Below are 16,769 nucleotides of genomic sequence, written 5' to 3' on the forward strand. Positions count from 1 at the left end.
TGCTGAGCAGAGAGCCCGATGCTGGGCTTGATCCCAGGACCCTGGGATCACAAGCTGAGCTGAAGGCAGAGGCTTAACCCTCTGAGCCACCCAGGCACCCTATAGCTAGACTTCTTTAAGTCCAGACTGATAGTCTTTACTTTTAACTGGAGCATTTGGTTCATTTACATTTTATGCAATTATTGATATATTTAAGTTTAAATCTACCATCTTCCTCTATTCTCTTTGTCCCATTTTTCCAAAAAGTTTTTCCTCCTTTCTTGACTTTTTTGGATTGGTTGATTTTTTTCTCTTTCTCTCTTTTAATTTTCCCCCTTTTCGTAGTTTGGAAGAGATAGGATATCCTTTTATGTTAGTGGTTATCCTAGAAAATTTAATATGTATATTTAACATAATTAAGTCTTTAGTTAATAGAAATCCATTACCAATACTCAGCATTCTAGGGCACAATTCAACAAAGGGTACAGTTTTTGCATTCATTCTTCTATTATTTTATTTACTTTTTCTTGTTTTTTTTTGACTTTACAGTAACCTAAAATTAAACTATCACTCCATGCATCAGACTATCAACATTGAAACTACCCAATTCCTAGCCTTCATCACAGACCTTCGTCCCTGCCTAGTCCATTGGTACCTGGGAGCCAGTGAGATCACCCGGGAACAGTACTCTCAGCTGCTGAGATAATACTAGACTCTGATAGCAAAGAACAGGCAAGCCACCAGCAAAGATGCAGAAGATATGATAGCTTTGCAGTCTTATAGAGTGAAAAGCCAATTAGCTCCGAGGAATTCCTAAAGGAGTCATCATAATGTGTAAAAATAGTTCTGCAGGCTCTGGGAGAAGGGAAAATCAAAGCTTCAAAGGGTATCACTTCAGTCAAGTCATACCACATTTGTGGCATACTGAGTAGTATGCATACTGTGCACAGTTCAGTGTTTGGAAGGAAAAATCACCATGATAAAGTGGCAAGGTAAACTATAATACAGCAGAATATTGTCAGTGGCTCTCAACAGGGGTTTTTTTTTGTACTGCAGGAGACATTTTGCAATGTCTGGAGAGACTTTCAGTAACAATTTGTGTTTTGGGGAGGGGAAGTTCTACAATACACAGGATCCTCCGTGTCCTCTGTAAAGAATTACCTGGACTCAAATGTGGATAGTGCCCATTGCTATCCGTTGTACAGTGAAGTATACATAAGCAGCAGAATAGTGTTTGTTGTATCACAGAAACTATCCTGTAATAATGATTTCACATATCTTTAAGTGAGAATGATGGTACAGCAAAGATTCACTATATCTTTTTGTTGACACTTGAAAAATCCTTAGTAATGAAAAATTAAAAGATCAGTGGGCACTTGCATCTCTGAATCTCTTTGAAATGGCAAAGGGTTTTTATGAGATGTCATTGAAACTAAGCAGTGTGTATTTTCTAATTAGTGGTTCTAGGATTTCAAAACCAGACAGGATGTTAGGAGACTAGATATAGCTGATGAAAAACAATCATGAACAATGTAGTATTTCTCCAGAACTTATTCTGAATACAGTCTTTCTCTCCAACAGCTTTTCAGTGCAAACGAACCTGGTGCTTTTGGTGAAAATTACCAAATTTAGAAGATACTAGTTCTTTTTAAAAAAAGATTTTATTTATTTATTTGACAGAGATAGACACAGCGAGAGAGGGAGCACAAACAGGGGGAGTGAGAGAGGGAGAATCAGGCTTCCCGCTGAGCCAGGAGCCTGATGCAGGCTGGATTCCAGGACCCTGGGATCAGGATGTGAGCCAAAGGCAGATACTTAACGAATGAGCCACCCAGGGACCCCAAGAAATACTAGATCTAAAGTTCATACCTAAATATATGTTTGGTAGGATTTCTTTCTTTGGTTTGCCTACATTTTCTAAAATTTCTGCCACTTATTTTTAAAACTTTTTTGTTTTGTAAAGCTGCACAAATTAAGCAAAGAATCCTTGCATGTCCTTCACTTATACTCCTAAAATGTTAATATTTTGCATTTGCTTAATCATCCTATGGCTTTCTTCTGAGGTATTATAGAGTAAGTTGCAACATAATGCCCCATTATCTCTAAATATTCCAGCGAGTATTTTCTTTTTTAAGATTTTATTTATTCATTTGAGAGAGATACAGAGAGACGGAGAGAGAGAGAACACAAGCAGGGGGAGAGGCATAGGGAGAGGGAGAAGCAGACTCCCCACCGAGCTGGGAGCCCGACATGGGGCTGGATCCCGGGACCTGGACATCATGACCTCAGCGGAAGGCAGACGCTCAAAAATCTGAGCCACCCAGGCGCCCCTCCAGCCAGTATTTTCTTAAACAAGGACTTTCACATTAACCATAGCACAAATATAAAAATCAAGAAATTTACATTGATACCGTATTATTAATCTATAGATACTCAAATTTTGTCAGTTGTCCCAGTAATACCCTTTTTAGCAAAAGAAAAATGTTCTTTTTCTGGCTGGGGATCAGTTGTCATGTCTGTTTCTATTAATCCGGAGGAGTTCCTCAATATGTCTTTGTCTTTAGTGACTTTGATGATTTTGAAGAGCGAAAGCCAGTAATTTTGTAGACTGTCCCTCTATGGGTTTGTTTGATGTTCCCTCATGATTAAATTCAGGTTATGCGAATTTTGGTGTCATGAACGCTACAAAATTGGTTAGTGTTTTTCTTAGCACCTTATCAGTAGGCACATGATGTCCATTTCTGGGCGTGCTGATTTTCATCATAATTAGGACGGTGTCTGCCATGTTTTCCCACTGTAGTTTTTATCTCGCCTTTGAAATCTTAGTATCTTGTCGGGAGATGCTTTGAGACTCTGTAATGTAAACAAGTTGTTTCTTATGGTAATTGCGCCCCCTAGTTTTGTCTAAGGTTACAGAGACAGAAGCCGATTACAGTAGGGTGTCAGCACTGGTGGCTGCAAGTGTTTCCAAGGGTCATTTTCTGCCTGTATCCCTTGTATTAGCATGTCTAGCACATAGTAAATAGCTGCTTCTTTCCTGATTAGTTTCTTTTATCTCAGCAGTTAGTTGGGTGTATTGTAATTGATCTGCCCATGTTTTTCTTTCCCACAGACTGTGAGCTCGTTGAGGGTAGGCACAATGGCTTATTGCTTCTCTGTCGCCATTGTCTAGCACATACTAGGGGCTTCAAAAGTACATGTTCGAATTATTGGCCTGGAGTAGATACTACGGAAGAAGATAAGGGCTATGAGTCGGCCAGGGATGGCATTTTTCCTGTTCTAAAGGGAAGGTAGGGCAAAGGTAGTAGAGGGCGCGGCCGGCGTAGTCACTCTGCAAAAGAACCCATGGGTCTCAGCCACCTGGTTGGAGGCAATGCCTCGGTTTCCGCGGGTGGGGAGGAAAGTGGGGCGGGAAATCGAAAACCGAACTCGCAGCTCCCGGCATTCCCCGTGGGCGGTGCTCCCCTTTGACCCCTCGCTCGCGTGCTACACATCCGGGCCTCTGCTACTAGTGAGGGGAAGATGGCGGCCGCAACTGTGGTGGTTCCCGTAGAGTGGATAAAGAACTGGGAGAAATCAGGGAGAGGCGAATTGTGAGTGTCCGGGCTGGAGGCGCGCTCACGGCCGGGCCGGGCCCGGGCGTCAGCCGTGCTCTCCCAAGTGGGGAGAGGTTGGGGGGGGAAGATGTGCCCCCTCCCCCATCCGGGCGGCGGGTGTGGAGGGTTGGTTAGGAGTTTCGAACTCGGGGAGGAGAGGTGCTGGTAACCGTCCCCGACCTCCTTCCTTCTCTGGCCTCTTTGAAATCCCCGTTGCCCTCCGTAGGCTGTCTTCTTTTAGTCTCTTAACAGAACTCCCGTTTCGCCCCTGCGGGTCTCCGCGCTCCCGCTCCGTCTCTTTTTGTCCCCCTCTTCGCTTGAGCTCACTTGGCTCCTTTATCTTTACGGGGCCGCGCCAGTCGGGGGTGGGGGTTCGGACTTTCCATCTCTCTGTCCCATTTCTTCACTCTGCACCCGTTCGACTCTGCAGTTTGGAGCCCGTAGCCTCCTTTGCCCGAAGTCGGAGGAGGGCAAACCGTCCTGACTCCCTCCCGTCTTCTCTGCCCGCCGCGGCGATGCCCGGGGCGTCGCGAAGAGCCCCTCTTGGCACCTCTCTTCCTCCCGGGGAGCGGTCTTTCGGATTGTCCCGGCCTCGCGCGGCGCCACTAGCCGTGGGAGAAGTGTAGCTGGATTGCCGCTTTTCTCGAAGACCTACCGGCATTCTTTGCTCAGTCTTTTCACTTCAGAGCCATTTCGGGTTTGATTCAACTTTCGTCATTAAATGTTTCCTAAACCCCATTTTGTCCTGGGACTGCAACTAATTTTGGCAACTCTCCAAGGTTCTCGAGTACCTGGAATAACGCGTTTCCTTTAGTCATAAAACTTGTTTTTTTCCCCCGGTAATACAGAAAAACAGTAATTTGCCATACCCGCGGTTTCCTCGCCCAAAATTTCAGTTCGCGCTCTCTCGGAAAGAAAGAAATCGTTTACGCAATAAAACCCTAGATTCAAAAACAATTTGTTTTTAATTTCTTTCTCTGAATTGCTTTATTAGCTAAAGTTCAACAGTGTATGAGATTAACTCTCGTTTGCCATTTTTGCGGTCGTTACCCCCCCCCCCCCCCCCCCCCCCCGGTCAGTTTACGGTCGCTGGTGCGAAAGATAACGAATCTTTGGAACTTCGTTACTTCGAACGAAACCCGGGGAATGCGTTGCCCGATCTTGCGCGTGTAATATTGCCAGTCTGTATGGCCTCCTCCTCCTCCCCCCGCCTCCCCCGCTCGCCGCGCACTCGCATTGCTTTACGAAGTCTTAACTGTGTGAGCTCTAGAATTGTATTTCCTGGGTAAGCGGCGGTCTTAGCCACTTAACTAGCTGAGTGACCTTGGGTAAGTTCCTTAACCACTTTGACCGTTTCCCCTTGAGTAAATTGGGATTAATAAGTACTCTACTCAAAGGATTGTTGTGAAGACTAAATAATGACTGTAAAGCACTTGGCTTATAGTAAGTGCTCAAGTGATAGCTATTAAAAGTAATATTATTATTCCAATCTTTAGATATTTAAACTTCTCTGGACAGCTCTTGCTCTTAAAGCCCGTACCACTCAGGTTAGCAATTAATTGGTCTTTGACTCTTTCTCCTACTTACTCTTGTACTCTTAACGAATTGAGAGACCCTTGAAGAGTGGGGACTGTGTTTCATATTTATTTTGGTTAAACCCTCCCGCCCCTGTCCCCCACCCCCCCCACGCCCCTCCGTGCCCACGCCTCTCGCCCCTTCTTCCTCTTCCCCTAGCTTTTCTAGCATATGCTTAGAGTGAGTGCTTATTTGTTTATTAAGTGAGAAGTCTGTTCCATAAACATTTTTAACTGTTAGGAACATTTTCCAGATCCTTGTACATGCTACTTAACAAGTAGCTATTTAGTTCCTTGTGTGCAGGGAAGGCAGGATGGGAGGTTACCTAACCAAACCATCCTTTTCATCTATATTAGGTTAGGATAACCTCCCCACACTGATAAATCAGTTCATTGTTTTCTTTACCTAGGTAGTTGTTTAGGGCTTGTCATCTTTGTAGATTGCTCAGCTTCCTCCTCTCAGCTGTTTTTGACAGTTTTACTATTATTACTTTCACCTTAGAATGAGGGGTATTAAGGCTAGGAGGTGAAATTCTGCTTGACTTCTTACCAATAGTGGTTGGAGAAAAATAGTGATGTAGGAGGTTGAAATACCTTGTCAAAATGAGATTTTTGGATTCACTTTATGTATATTTGCATGATCCATGCTACCCATATTGTTCTGAAGAGCTTTTTCAATACTGTTGCTAGGGCTTATTCGTATATAGTTACTCCATGGCTTGAGGAATGTAATTTGAAATATCATAGATCCAAATCAGTGTAATCATTTTTATAATCGTATTCTGTTATGTGAAGAGAGCATAAGGTATTAGTTGTATGCCATAATGAAATATTTTAAATAGGCAGACACGTCACCATCCAATACTTAGGCTTCATTTGCCTGACCTCTTTCCCCTCTTTCAAAACTTTGTGCATATAGTCTAACTTCAGAGTTCTTGTAGCTAGCATTTTGATTTTATTAGAATGGATGGTGTTGTAAATATATTACGAAAAATCCTTTCCTTTGTTTGAGAACAGAGCCTCTTAAATATAAATCAGCAACTAGAAATGTTAAAAACAAAGCTAACATGCCAACAAATTATTAGTGAATCCATTTATAGATTTAGCTTTTAGAATATGACCAATATTTAAAATAATATCTCGGGTGGATTTTCAGTTTTTAATGAGATAAATTAGCAGATGAGATTTCACTTGACTGAAAATTACCTTTTTAAGAAAAATGCATGATGTATTTCATGAGGTTTTTAGTTCATTTCTTGTCTATCACTTCTTACCAGTGTATTTTGGGAGTTGTAGTCAACCTCAGCCATATAGTGTTAAAGCAACACATGAGATATATGGGGCATTTAGTAATTTACAGAGAGGGCAGTGTCTTAATTGTGCCTCATGAAAAGCAACTGTATTAAGATGGAAAGTCTTGGCTTTGAAGAATAAGCTTTGTTTGGTAATTATGGGGACAATAAAAAACTGTATTTTCCTTGTCTAAATGGTCAGTCACATACCTAGCTAACCTATTTCCAGAGATACTGATTATGTTTTTAATGATAAATTATAGAACTTTTAAAGTGATCTTTCCCCACAGATACCAAAAGGACAAAGGAGGACTACCAAAACATAATTATTAAGCATCTTTCTTAGTAACATTTAGATCTGTTCTTACAAGTTTCATATCTAAATGCAAACTTAAGAATTCTACCACATATGAAAGATAAGGATTTAATTTCTTTAATTTTGGAATTGGAGTTTTAGTTTCTTGACAACTTCATATTAGCATAGGACTTGCCATGATTATGCTAATAAACTTTCATGTTACAGGTAGATCCAGTGTGAATTTTGTTTTTAGTAGAAAACATTAACACAGTGGACTCAGCATTTCTGTGTGTCACAAGCATCCTTAATGGAGGATTTATGTTCCAAGGTTTTAATCTGAAGATGTTAGCCTCATGTCCATACTTGGTCTAATTTTGAAATATTTATATTTGTTGAATATTATGTTAGTTCGAAGAACTTAATTTAAAAATTTACATATCAATTAGAAGTTTCTGTTAGATCTCACCTTATAAGTTATTGGTAGTTATAATAAGCTTTTTAAAATTTAATTGCCAGATGTTTTGATTGCCATTCTTTTTCTTCTGCTATTAAATGATTTTAAGTCTTCCAGAACTTACCTAAGTGCACTTGGACATTCATTAAATGCTGTCTGACCTGAATTTTTTAGAGGGAGGTAGGAGGAGGGAGTTTATGGCAAATAATCATTCAAAGAGAGTTGTCTTGGTAGTTGAGTCTTTTTTTTTTCTTCATAAGATGCTCTGAATTCAACTGAAGTTTTATCTGAAGCCTTTTCTTCATATTTTAGTTTTCGTTGGCATTTATTTTCTCATTTTGACCTGTATTCACAAATTAAGAGTAAGTCTTGGTCCTTTTTCCTGGTAAGAGAAATGCATTTTTCAAAAAAATGTTGTAGCAATATCAGGAGATTTTCTAGGCTATTGCTTTCTTTGTTAGAAAAATTAAATTATACTCCAGTGGTTAAATATTAAGGTAGAGAGAGCGCTATTAATGTACTCATGTGCAGGAACCTTTGTTCTTTTTTTAAACATTTCCTGTTCCCTTTCCTCCTCTTAAGTGAATATTTTCTTTTTTATAAATACATGTTTCAAGATAAAACTGCATGCCCAATATTTCATTTTTGTGTTATATTTCTGTTCTGATAATGATAGTAGAGGTAGTACTTTGCGTCACCAAATTTAACCTTTTTTGTTGTTTTGCTTTTAAGAATTAATTGAAGCACAGATTGACATTAGTGTTTCATATGTGAAGCCAACTTTGAGATGTTGCCCATAATCAAGTAGCTCAGGCTTGTGCTGTTTCCTTTTTTACTGGAAAATGGGTTCAAGTAAGGTGGAAACCTAAATACTCAAGAACTATTCACAAAATACTTGAGTCCTTGGAAGAATTTAAGACATTTCAGTTTAAGGTTCACAGATCTTTGACGGAATGTAGATTATGTCTTTGTTCTCAGGGACCTGAGACAGCATTTCCATAATAGCACCAAATTGTTTTAAAAGTGGAAAAACCGGCAAACTCAATTATTTGGAAGTTATGAGAGGAATTAAATAATCATTTAGATTGAGGCAGAATTTATTTGATTATTTTTAAGCCATATTAAAATGGGCAGCTGCTGGTGGTAGGTTTGTTTTTTTCTTCCTTTGTAATTCAGGATAGAGTACTAAAACTGTTTAACTGGTGTGGTAAGACAAGCAGCATTCAGAAACAGAATTTGTGTGTGTTTTTTTTAAAAGATTTTATTTACTTATTTGACAGCACAAGCAGGGGGGAGCGGGAGCAGGAGAGGGAGAAGCAGGCTCCTTGCTGAGCAGAGGTGGGGTGGGCGGGGCCCCATGAGACTCAGTGCTTATGGAGCTCAATTTCAGGACCCTGGGATCATGACCTGAGAGGCAGACGATTAACCGACTGAGCCACCCAGAATTGATTTATTTTATTTTTTAAATTTTTATTTGAGAGAGAGAATGAGAGAGAGAGAGAGAGAGAGCATGAGAAGAGGGAGGGTCAGAGAGAGGGTCAAAGGGAGAAGTAGAATCCCTGCCAAGCAGGGAGCCCAATGCGGGACTCCAGGATCATGACTTGAGCAGTCACTTAGGCAGTCGCTTAAGCAGCTGAACCACCCAGGTGCCCCAGAATTGTTTTTTTTAAGGATACCTTATGATTGATCTTCTGTTAGTGAATTACTTAGGGAGAAGAGCATGGACAAATCTACTGATTGGAGAAACAGTCTTAGCAATTGGTTTAGTTTCCTCCTATAACTAGGGAAGAACTGTTTTGTACTAGGGAAACAAAAGTATCTTATGCAGGTGAATTGCCTTATTGTAATAAACCATCCATGATTCCTTACACAATTTGAGCAAATCTTTGAGATGCTAATGAATAGTTCATGATGACGTTATCATCTACATTCCAGTGAGTATGTTTGTGGCCTTGTGACTGACAAAATGGAATTATGTTTCAATTATTTCTTAAAATTATTTAACAATGGCTATACCATTAGATTAGGTGGGATGAGGTGGGAACACTGACATTCCCTCCTCTCCACTGGAAAGTTTATTGTGAAAGACATGTTTTAAGCTTATTAAAACAAATTGAAAATGAAGCTGTTGAAAATGTGAATAAGCAAATATGTTCACCTTAAGAAGGAATAATTGACTTTGCTTTTTTAGTAGCCTGGATACAAAGGGAAAGATGAGTTACTTGATTCCGTTCCATTCTTCTGTCAAAAACCATTGTTTCCTACTACTACTTTCTAAAGGGAATTGAACCTTTCGGGACAGTGAGAACCACAAGGAATTGTTTTAATACTTTATAACAGATATGGAAGTGATCTTGATATACCTTTTTGTTTTTTTTAAAGATTTTACTTATTTATGTGAGTGAGAGAGAATGAGAGAGCCCAAGCAGGGGAAGCTGCAGAGGGAGAGGGAGAAGCAGGTTTCCTGAGCCCAACATGGGGTTGGATCCCAGGACCTCAGGATCACGACCTGAGCCAAAGGCAAGCACCTAACTAATAGAGCCACCCCGGCATCCCAACTTTCTTTCTTTCTTTTTTGTTTTTAAAGATTTTCTTTATTTATTTGACAGACAGAGATCACAAGCAGGCAGAGAGGCAGGCGGCGGGTGTGGGGGGTGTGTGTGGGGTGAGGGGTGGGGGGTGGGAAGCAGGCTGGATCCCAGGAGCTTGGGATCATGACCTGAGCCGAAGGCAGAGGCTTTAACCCACTGAGTCACCCAGGCGCCCCATCAGCTTTCTTAAATATTTACTCTTTAACAAAAAAGAGCTAGATGGTAGATATTTTTGGGTTACATTTTCTGATGTACATATTTGGGTTACATAGTCTGAAGCAGATATTTCTGTGTTGCTTGTTGGAAGGAAGATTGATTTTGTTTTATATTTCAGATAAGTTTGTGGTAGGTTTAACATTTTGAGAAATTAAAAAGCTTAATTAACACTGTTTTTAACATATTGGAAGGCTTGTCTAGTTCTTCAGGAAAGTAGTTGAAAGTACTTGGGGTCAAACTTAAATCAGTTTATTTTACTGTTTATAATGTGTTCTCTGAAAATTCTTCTTTTTGTTTTTTTAGTAGACGTTGGTTAAGAAACTAACTAAATGAGATTTTCAAACTATGCAGATTTAGTCTCCATTGGCAAGGCCTTTTTATTCTTTGAAGATAATTTTGTGAGACCTAGATGTGAATTGTTGACCAAGAAAAGTTTACTTTATTGGCTTTAACAGCCTTAACTCTGCTCATCATGATGATGGAGTATTGAAATAATCAAAAGACAGAGTGGTGAGCTGCAACAGCATAGATAATCTGCAAAGTAGATAATCTCTCTGTGGGTGATTGTAACTTGGCGTATTTCACTTTAGGTGTGATATAGAGTGATATTCTAGAAGTCCTAAAAATTATTTGTTTTACTGAGTATAGAAAAAGGATTGCTAGACATAAAGTAAAAAACACACATTCACTGGTTTTCTTTTTTGTTAGAGCCTTGTGCAACCTGTAATAAGAATATTTCTTCTTGGGACGCCTGGGTGGCTCAGTTGGTTGGACGACTGTCTTCGGCTCAGGTCATGATCCCGGGGTTCCAGGATCGAGTCCCACATCAGGCTCCCAGCTCCATGGGGAGTCTGCTTCTCCCTCTGACCTTCTCCTCGCTCATGCTCTCTCTCACTGTCTCTCTCTCAAATAAATAAATCAAATCTTTAAAAAAAAAAGAATATTTCTTCTTGTAAATTGTGCCATTAAAACAACGTAGAAAACTGTGTAAAACTTAAATGTAGAGCTTAAAGAGTCAGTGTAATATGCACACCCATGTAACTCATATCCAGGTCAAGACAACTGCTTTTCTAAAACTTTGGTTTTCTCATCCTTGTTTTTATTTACAGTTTTACTACCCTATAAGCTTAAGTTTGTTCTTGAATTTCCTATAAGTTGAATCATAGAGGGTGTATTCTCTTGTATCTGGCTGCTTTTGCTCAACATTATGTCTTTAGGATCCATCGATATTTTTGCAAGTATTTGCCATTCTTTGATTTTCATAGTTACAAGATGCTCCGTTGCATAACTCTACCACAGTTGTTTTTATTTCTTATGCTACTGATAAACAATTTTGCTGTTTTGAAATTTCAGCTATTACCAACAGCGCCAATAGAAACAAGTATCTTGGTGTACATAAGCATGTGCTTTTATGGGATATATACTGATGTGTAGAAAATTGCTGGGCTCTGGGTTGTGACTAACTTTAACCTTCCTATAAACCATGAAACCGTTTCAAAGTATACTTCCAACAGCAGGTGTATGAGAGTTCACCTTGTTTCACATCCTCGCTCATATTTAATATTGTCAGACTTCAAAGATTTTATTTATTTGTCAGAGAGCACAAGCATGGGGAGTGCAAGCAGAGGGAGAAGCAGGCTCCCTGCCTAGCAAGGAGCCTGCTGTGAGACTGAATCCCAGGACCCTGGGATCATGACCTGAGCCGAAGGCAGACACTTAACTGACTGAGCCACCCAGATGTCCCCATGGGTGTTTTTTTTTTTTTATGGTTACTGGCCATTTGGATTTTTGATTTCGTGTGAAAGCCTTCTTTATATTTTTTCTCCCATTTTTCTACTGGATTGTTTGCATTTCTTTCATTGATTTGTAGGAGTTCTTTATAGAGTCTGCATTTGTGTCCTTTGTGGGTCATACTGTATATGTGGCAGATATCTTTTGTTACTCTTTGGCTTGCATTTCCACTCTTAAAATGGTGATTTTTGATGAACAGAAGTTATTTATTTTAATGTCAAATTTATTGATATTTTGCTTTATCCTTAGTAGTTTTTTTGTGTTAAAGCAGTCTTTTCCCCATTCTAAGGCAAATGAACTTCTACTGTGATCTTCTGGAGGTGTATTATTTTGCTTTTCATTTTTAAGCCTTACCTAAATGGAGTTGATTTTTATGTGTGCTATGAAGTAGGGTTTGTAGTATATTGTTGTGGACGATGTATATGAAGAAAATCCAGCCTCACACAGATAAGTAGTTGGCAAAAGGAGGAGAATTTTAATAGTCTTTTCAGATAATTGTAGTTATTCTTCTTTGGTATCATGTCAAGATTTGTTAAGTGGTAGTTTTTTTTTAAAGATTTTATTTATTTATTTGACAGAGATCACAAGTAGGCAGAGAGGCAGGCGGGGGGGGGGGGAGGAAGGCTCCCTGCTGAGCAGAGAGCCCCATGCAGGGCTTGATCCCAGGACCCTGAGATCATGACCTGAGCCAAAAGCAGAGGCTTAACCCACTGAGCCACCCAGGCACCCCAAGTGGTAGTTTCTTAATGGCTTATTGCAAGGCCAAATCTGAAACCACATCAGTGAACTTTTTGTACTTTGTTGAATTAAAATGCATTTGTCTTTTACTTGAAATCTTTTACCCATCCATTATTTTGCAACATCATGCATTGGTCAGTTGGAAAATACTGGTTCACTGAATGATGCAGCTCTTCCAAATATTGACAACAGTACATTGTATTAAAAAAAAGTCCAAATTCTATAGTATCATCGCTGAACTAATCAGGAAAGTTTTTTTTTAAAGATTTTATTTATTTATTTGACAGACAGAGATCACAAGTAGGCAGAGAGGCAGGCAGGGGAGGGGGGAAGCAGGCTCCCTGCTGAGCAGAGAGTGGGATGCAGGGCTCTATCCCAGGGCCCTAGGATCATGACCTGAGCTGAAGGCAGAGGCTTTAACCCACTGAGCCACCCAGGTGCCCCTGTAATCAGGAAGTTTTTATGAATTGGAAACTAGTCAAGTCCATGGTGGCAGCTATAAGTTTTTCAGTATTTGGATTTTTGTTTGAAACCTCACATTTTATCATTGGCAACAAATACTCTCAGTTGTTTTCCTTGAAGTGACTGGCTCAGTTGGTTCATTTTTGAGAAAATGCCTGCCAAAGACTTAAGTCTGAATAACCATTGTTTGTCAGTTGTTCTTTCAAGTAAAAATGGCATTTTAAGAAAAAGCAGCTAGTTCAGCTCACAATTTAAACAGTTGCTTAAGTGATTTTCCTGGAGACAACTATAATATTTTGGTGTGTGGCAGAAATGACTTTATGTGTACCTTCCATTTTGTCACATGTACCTTCCATTAATGTCTTATTAAAATATGTGTTCTTAAAAGACATGTTCTCAGGGCTCAGGATTTAATTAATATTTTTAACTACTGCATCAAGCACATTTTTTATTGTAGATAAAACCATATAACAAGATCAGCCTTAACAAACTTTTAAGTGAACAGTACCCTATTGTTAAAGATAAGCACAATCTTGTACAATACATCTCTGGATCTTTTCCGGCTTGTTTTATACCCATTGACTCGCAGCTCCCCATTTCTCCTTCCCTCTGGTCCCTGGGAACTATTGAAATTGTACTTTTTGCTTCTATGAATATGACTCCCTTCGATAAACTTCATAGAAGCAGAACCGTGCAGTATTTATGCTTCTGTGACTGACTGACTTCACTTTGCATACTGTCCTCAAGGCTCATCTGTGTTGTGGCGTATGACAGGAATTCCTTCTTACAGCTGAATAATAATCAGTGGTATGTATATGCCACATTGCCTTTATGCATTCATCTGTTGATGTATGTTTAGATTGTTCCTACCTTTTGAAAGCTATTGTGAATAATGCAGCAGTGAACATGGGAGTGCAAATACCTTTTTGAAATCCTGATTTCCACTCTTGTGAATAAATACCCAGAAGTGGGATTGCTGGATTATAGTTCTGTTCTTAATTTCTTGAGGAACTTCCATACGGTTTCCCATAGTTGCTGTACCATTTTACATTTCCACCCACAATTCACAAGTTTCTCCACTCTCCAGCACTTGTTATTTTGTTTTTTTTTTAAGAATTAATTTTTTTTTTACAGCAGTTTTAGGTTAACCAAAAAATAGAGAGGGATGTACAGAGATTTCCCATTTACCCCTTGCCTCCACGCATACATAGCTATCTCCTTTATTTTCAACATTCCCCACCGGAGTGGTGCCTTTGTTAAAATTGATGAATCTGTGTTGACACATCATAATCACCCAAAGTTCATAGTTTACTTTTGGCTTCACTCATGATGTTGTGTATTCTTTGGGTTTGTATAAATGTGTACTGATACGTATCCTCTATTAGAGTATCAGAGTATTTCCCCAGCCCTCAGTATCCTCTTTGTTGTTTGCTCATCTCTCCGGCTACCCCCAACCCCTGGCAACCACTGATCTTTTTACTCTCTCCATAGTCCATACTCTCTCCATCTTTTTACTCTGCCCATAGTTTTGCCTTTTCCAAAATGTCCTAAGTTGGAAATATATACTATATAGCCTTTTCAGATTGGTTTCTTTCACTTAGTAATAATGTATTTAAGGTTCCCCCATGTCTTTTCATGGCTTGATTGCTCATTTCTGTTCAGTACTGAATAATTGCATAGTGTAGATGTACCAGTTTATCCATTCACCTACTGAAGTACATTTTGGTTGCTTCCAGGTTTTGGCAATTACGAATAAAGCTGCTGTAAACATCTGTGCATAGGTTTTTGTGTGGACATAAGTTTTCACTTCTTTTGGGTAAATACCGAGGAGTGAGATTGCTGTATCATAAGGTTAGAGTATGTTTAGTTTTATAAGAAACCACCCAACTGCTCTAATATGGCTGTACCATTTTTCATTTCCACCTGTAATGTTGAGAGTTCTGTTGTGCCATATCCTTAATAGCATTCGGTGTTGGTGGTGTTCCAGATTTTGGCTGTTCTTATAGGTATGTAGTGGTATCTCGTTGTTGTAATGTGCATTTCTCTGATGACATACAATGTAAGGCATCTTTTCATGTGCTTATTTTGTCATCTATATATTTTTGGTGAGATGGCTGTTATGGTCTTTTGCCCATTTTTAAATTGCTTAACCGACTGAGCCACCTAGGTGTCCCCTTTTCCCATTTTTTAATTGGCTTGTTTTTTTGCTATTGAATTATAGATGTTCCCCTTATTAGTTATATGGTTTGCAAATATTTTCTTCAATTCCATAGGTTGGCTTTTCATCCTCATTGTTTCCTTTGGTGTGCATGCAATTTTTAGCTTGATGTCCTACTTGGCTGTTTTTTTTTTTTTTTCTTTTTGTCATATCCAAGAAATCATTGCCATGGTGCGCCTGGGTGGCTCAGTTGGTTAAGTGACTGCCTTGGGCTCAGGTCATGATCCTGGAGTCCCCAGATCAAGTCGTGCATTGGGCTCCCTGCTTAGCAGGGAGTCTGCTTCTCCCTCTGTTTTCCCCCTGTGTTTTTCCCTAGGAATTGCATAGTTTTGGATCTTAAACTTATGCACTTAATCCATTTTGAGTTGGTTTTTATATGATGTAAGGTAAGTGTCCAGTTTCATTCTTTTGCATGTGATTATCCATAAATGCTGTTGAACCTCTTTATTTTTCAGTTCAGTTATTACAGTCTCTTATTTTTCTTTAAGTAGGCTCCATGCCCAATATAGGGCTTAAACTCATGACTCTGAGATCAAGAGTTTCATGGTCTACTAACTGAACCAGCCAGGGGCCCCACTTATTACATTCTTTAGCTCCCAAAATTTGTTCAGTTCCTTTTAAATATTTTCTATCCTTTCATTGAAAAACTCATTTTATTCGTGCATCATTTTCCTGAGCTCATTGAGCATCTTTATGATGGTTATTTTAAATTCTTTGTCAGGTAACTCATGTATCTCTAATTCTTGAGGGTCAGTTTTTGGAGACTCATTTTGTTCCTTTTATTGGGCCATTGTCCCTGTTTCTTTACGTTCTTTTAAATTTTGTGTTTGTGTGATTGTATTTGAAAAAACACTCCTTTATCCCAGTCTTTGTGGACTGCAGCTTAGTACAGGGAAAAGCCTTTACCAATGAGCCTGGCTGTAGATTCTGGGGCCTCCTCAAACCTTTTCTCTGGATGTGTCTTGGACTTAATGTGTGTAGATTCCACATTAAAGGAATTTTCCAGTTGTCTTTTTTCAGAAGCTTGTACTCTTTGTATCCTTTGGTGTTCATCTGTTGTACTCTGGATCCCATGAAGTAGCAGCATACCACTCAGCTCGTTTTTGTTCTTGGTGGCCCCTAGGCAGCTTGAGTAGGCTGGGTGCTGTCACTGCCCTAGGTCAAACTAAACAGAAACCAGTCCTTCAGGCAGTCCCCCCAAAAGCCAGAATGTTGGATACTCTTTTCTCCCCCCCAGGGAGAGGTTGCTGAGCTGCATTGGTTTTTGTTTGCTGTACTGTGGATTCTCTGAATCTGCAGCTTGCCACCCAGCTTTTTTTTGTTGTCAGCAGGCCTCAGGCACCTAGGGTATACAAGGTCCCATCTGTTCTCCAAGATGTTCAGGAAAGAAACTAGTTCCTCACGCAGCCCCTACCCCAAGTCAGAATGTTGGTTGTGAAGTCCTGTCTTCTCTTTCTATCCACAGGGGGAATTTGGGAGCTGGGGTTTTTTTTTTTTTCCCAGTCAGGTGGTGCTGTGCCAGGAGGAGGGACTATGCTGAAAGAGTGACATGAATTTTTC

General features: G+C 39.7%; 1 protein-coding gene across 14 annotated transcripts in view; it reads left to right on the top strand.

Annotated features, from left to right (window-relative positions):
* The first annotated feature begins 3,465 nt into the window (after nucleotides 1-3,465).
* Nucleotides 3,466-16,769, top strand: part of THOC2 (THO complex subunit 2) — a 113,614-nt gene continuing 100,310 nt past the window's right edge. For all 14 annotated transcript variants that reach the window (XR_007124677.1, XM_047715065.1, XM_047715069.1 and 11 more), the window contains exon 1: nucleotides 3,466-3,572. Coding sequence is in view for 13 of the 14 variants with exons in the window: in XM_047715065.1 (XP_047571021.1) it covers nucleotides 3,502-3,572 (71 nt within the window). In the remaining variant the exon portion in view is untranslated. The remainder of the gene's footprint in view (nucleotides 3,573-16,769) is intronic.

The sequence above is a fragment of the Lutra lutra genome, chromosome X (assembly GCF_902655055.1).
Source record: "Lutra lutra chromosome X, mLutLut1.2, whole genome shotgun sequence".
In the NCBI taxonomy this organism is placed as follows: Eukaryota; Metazoa; Chordata; class Mammalia; order Carnivora; family Mustelidae; genus Lutra; species Lutra lutra.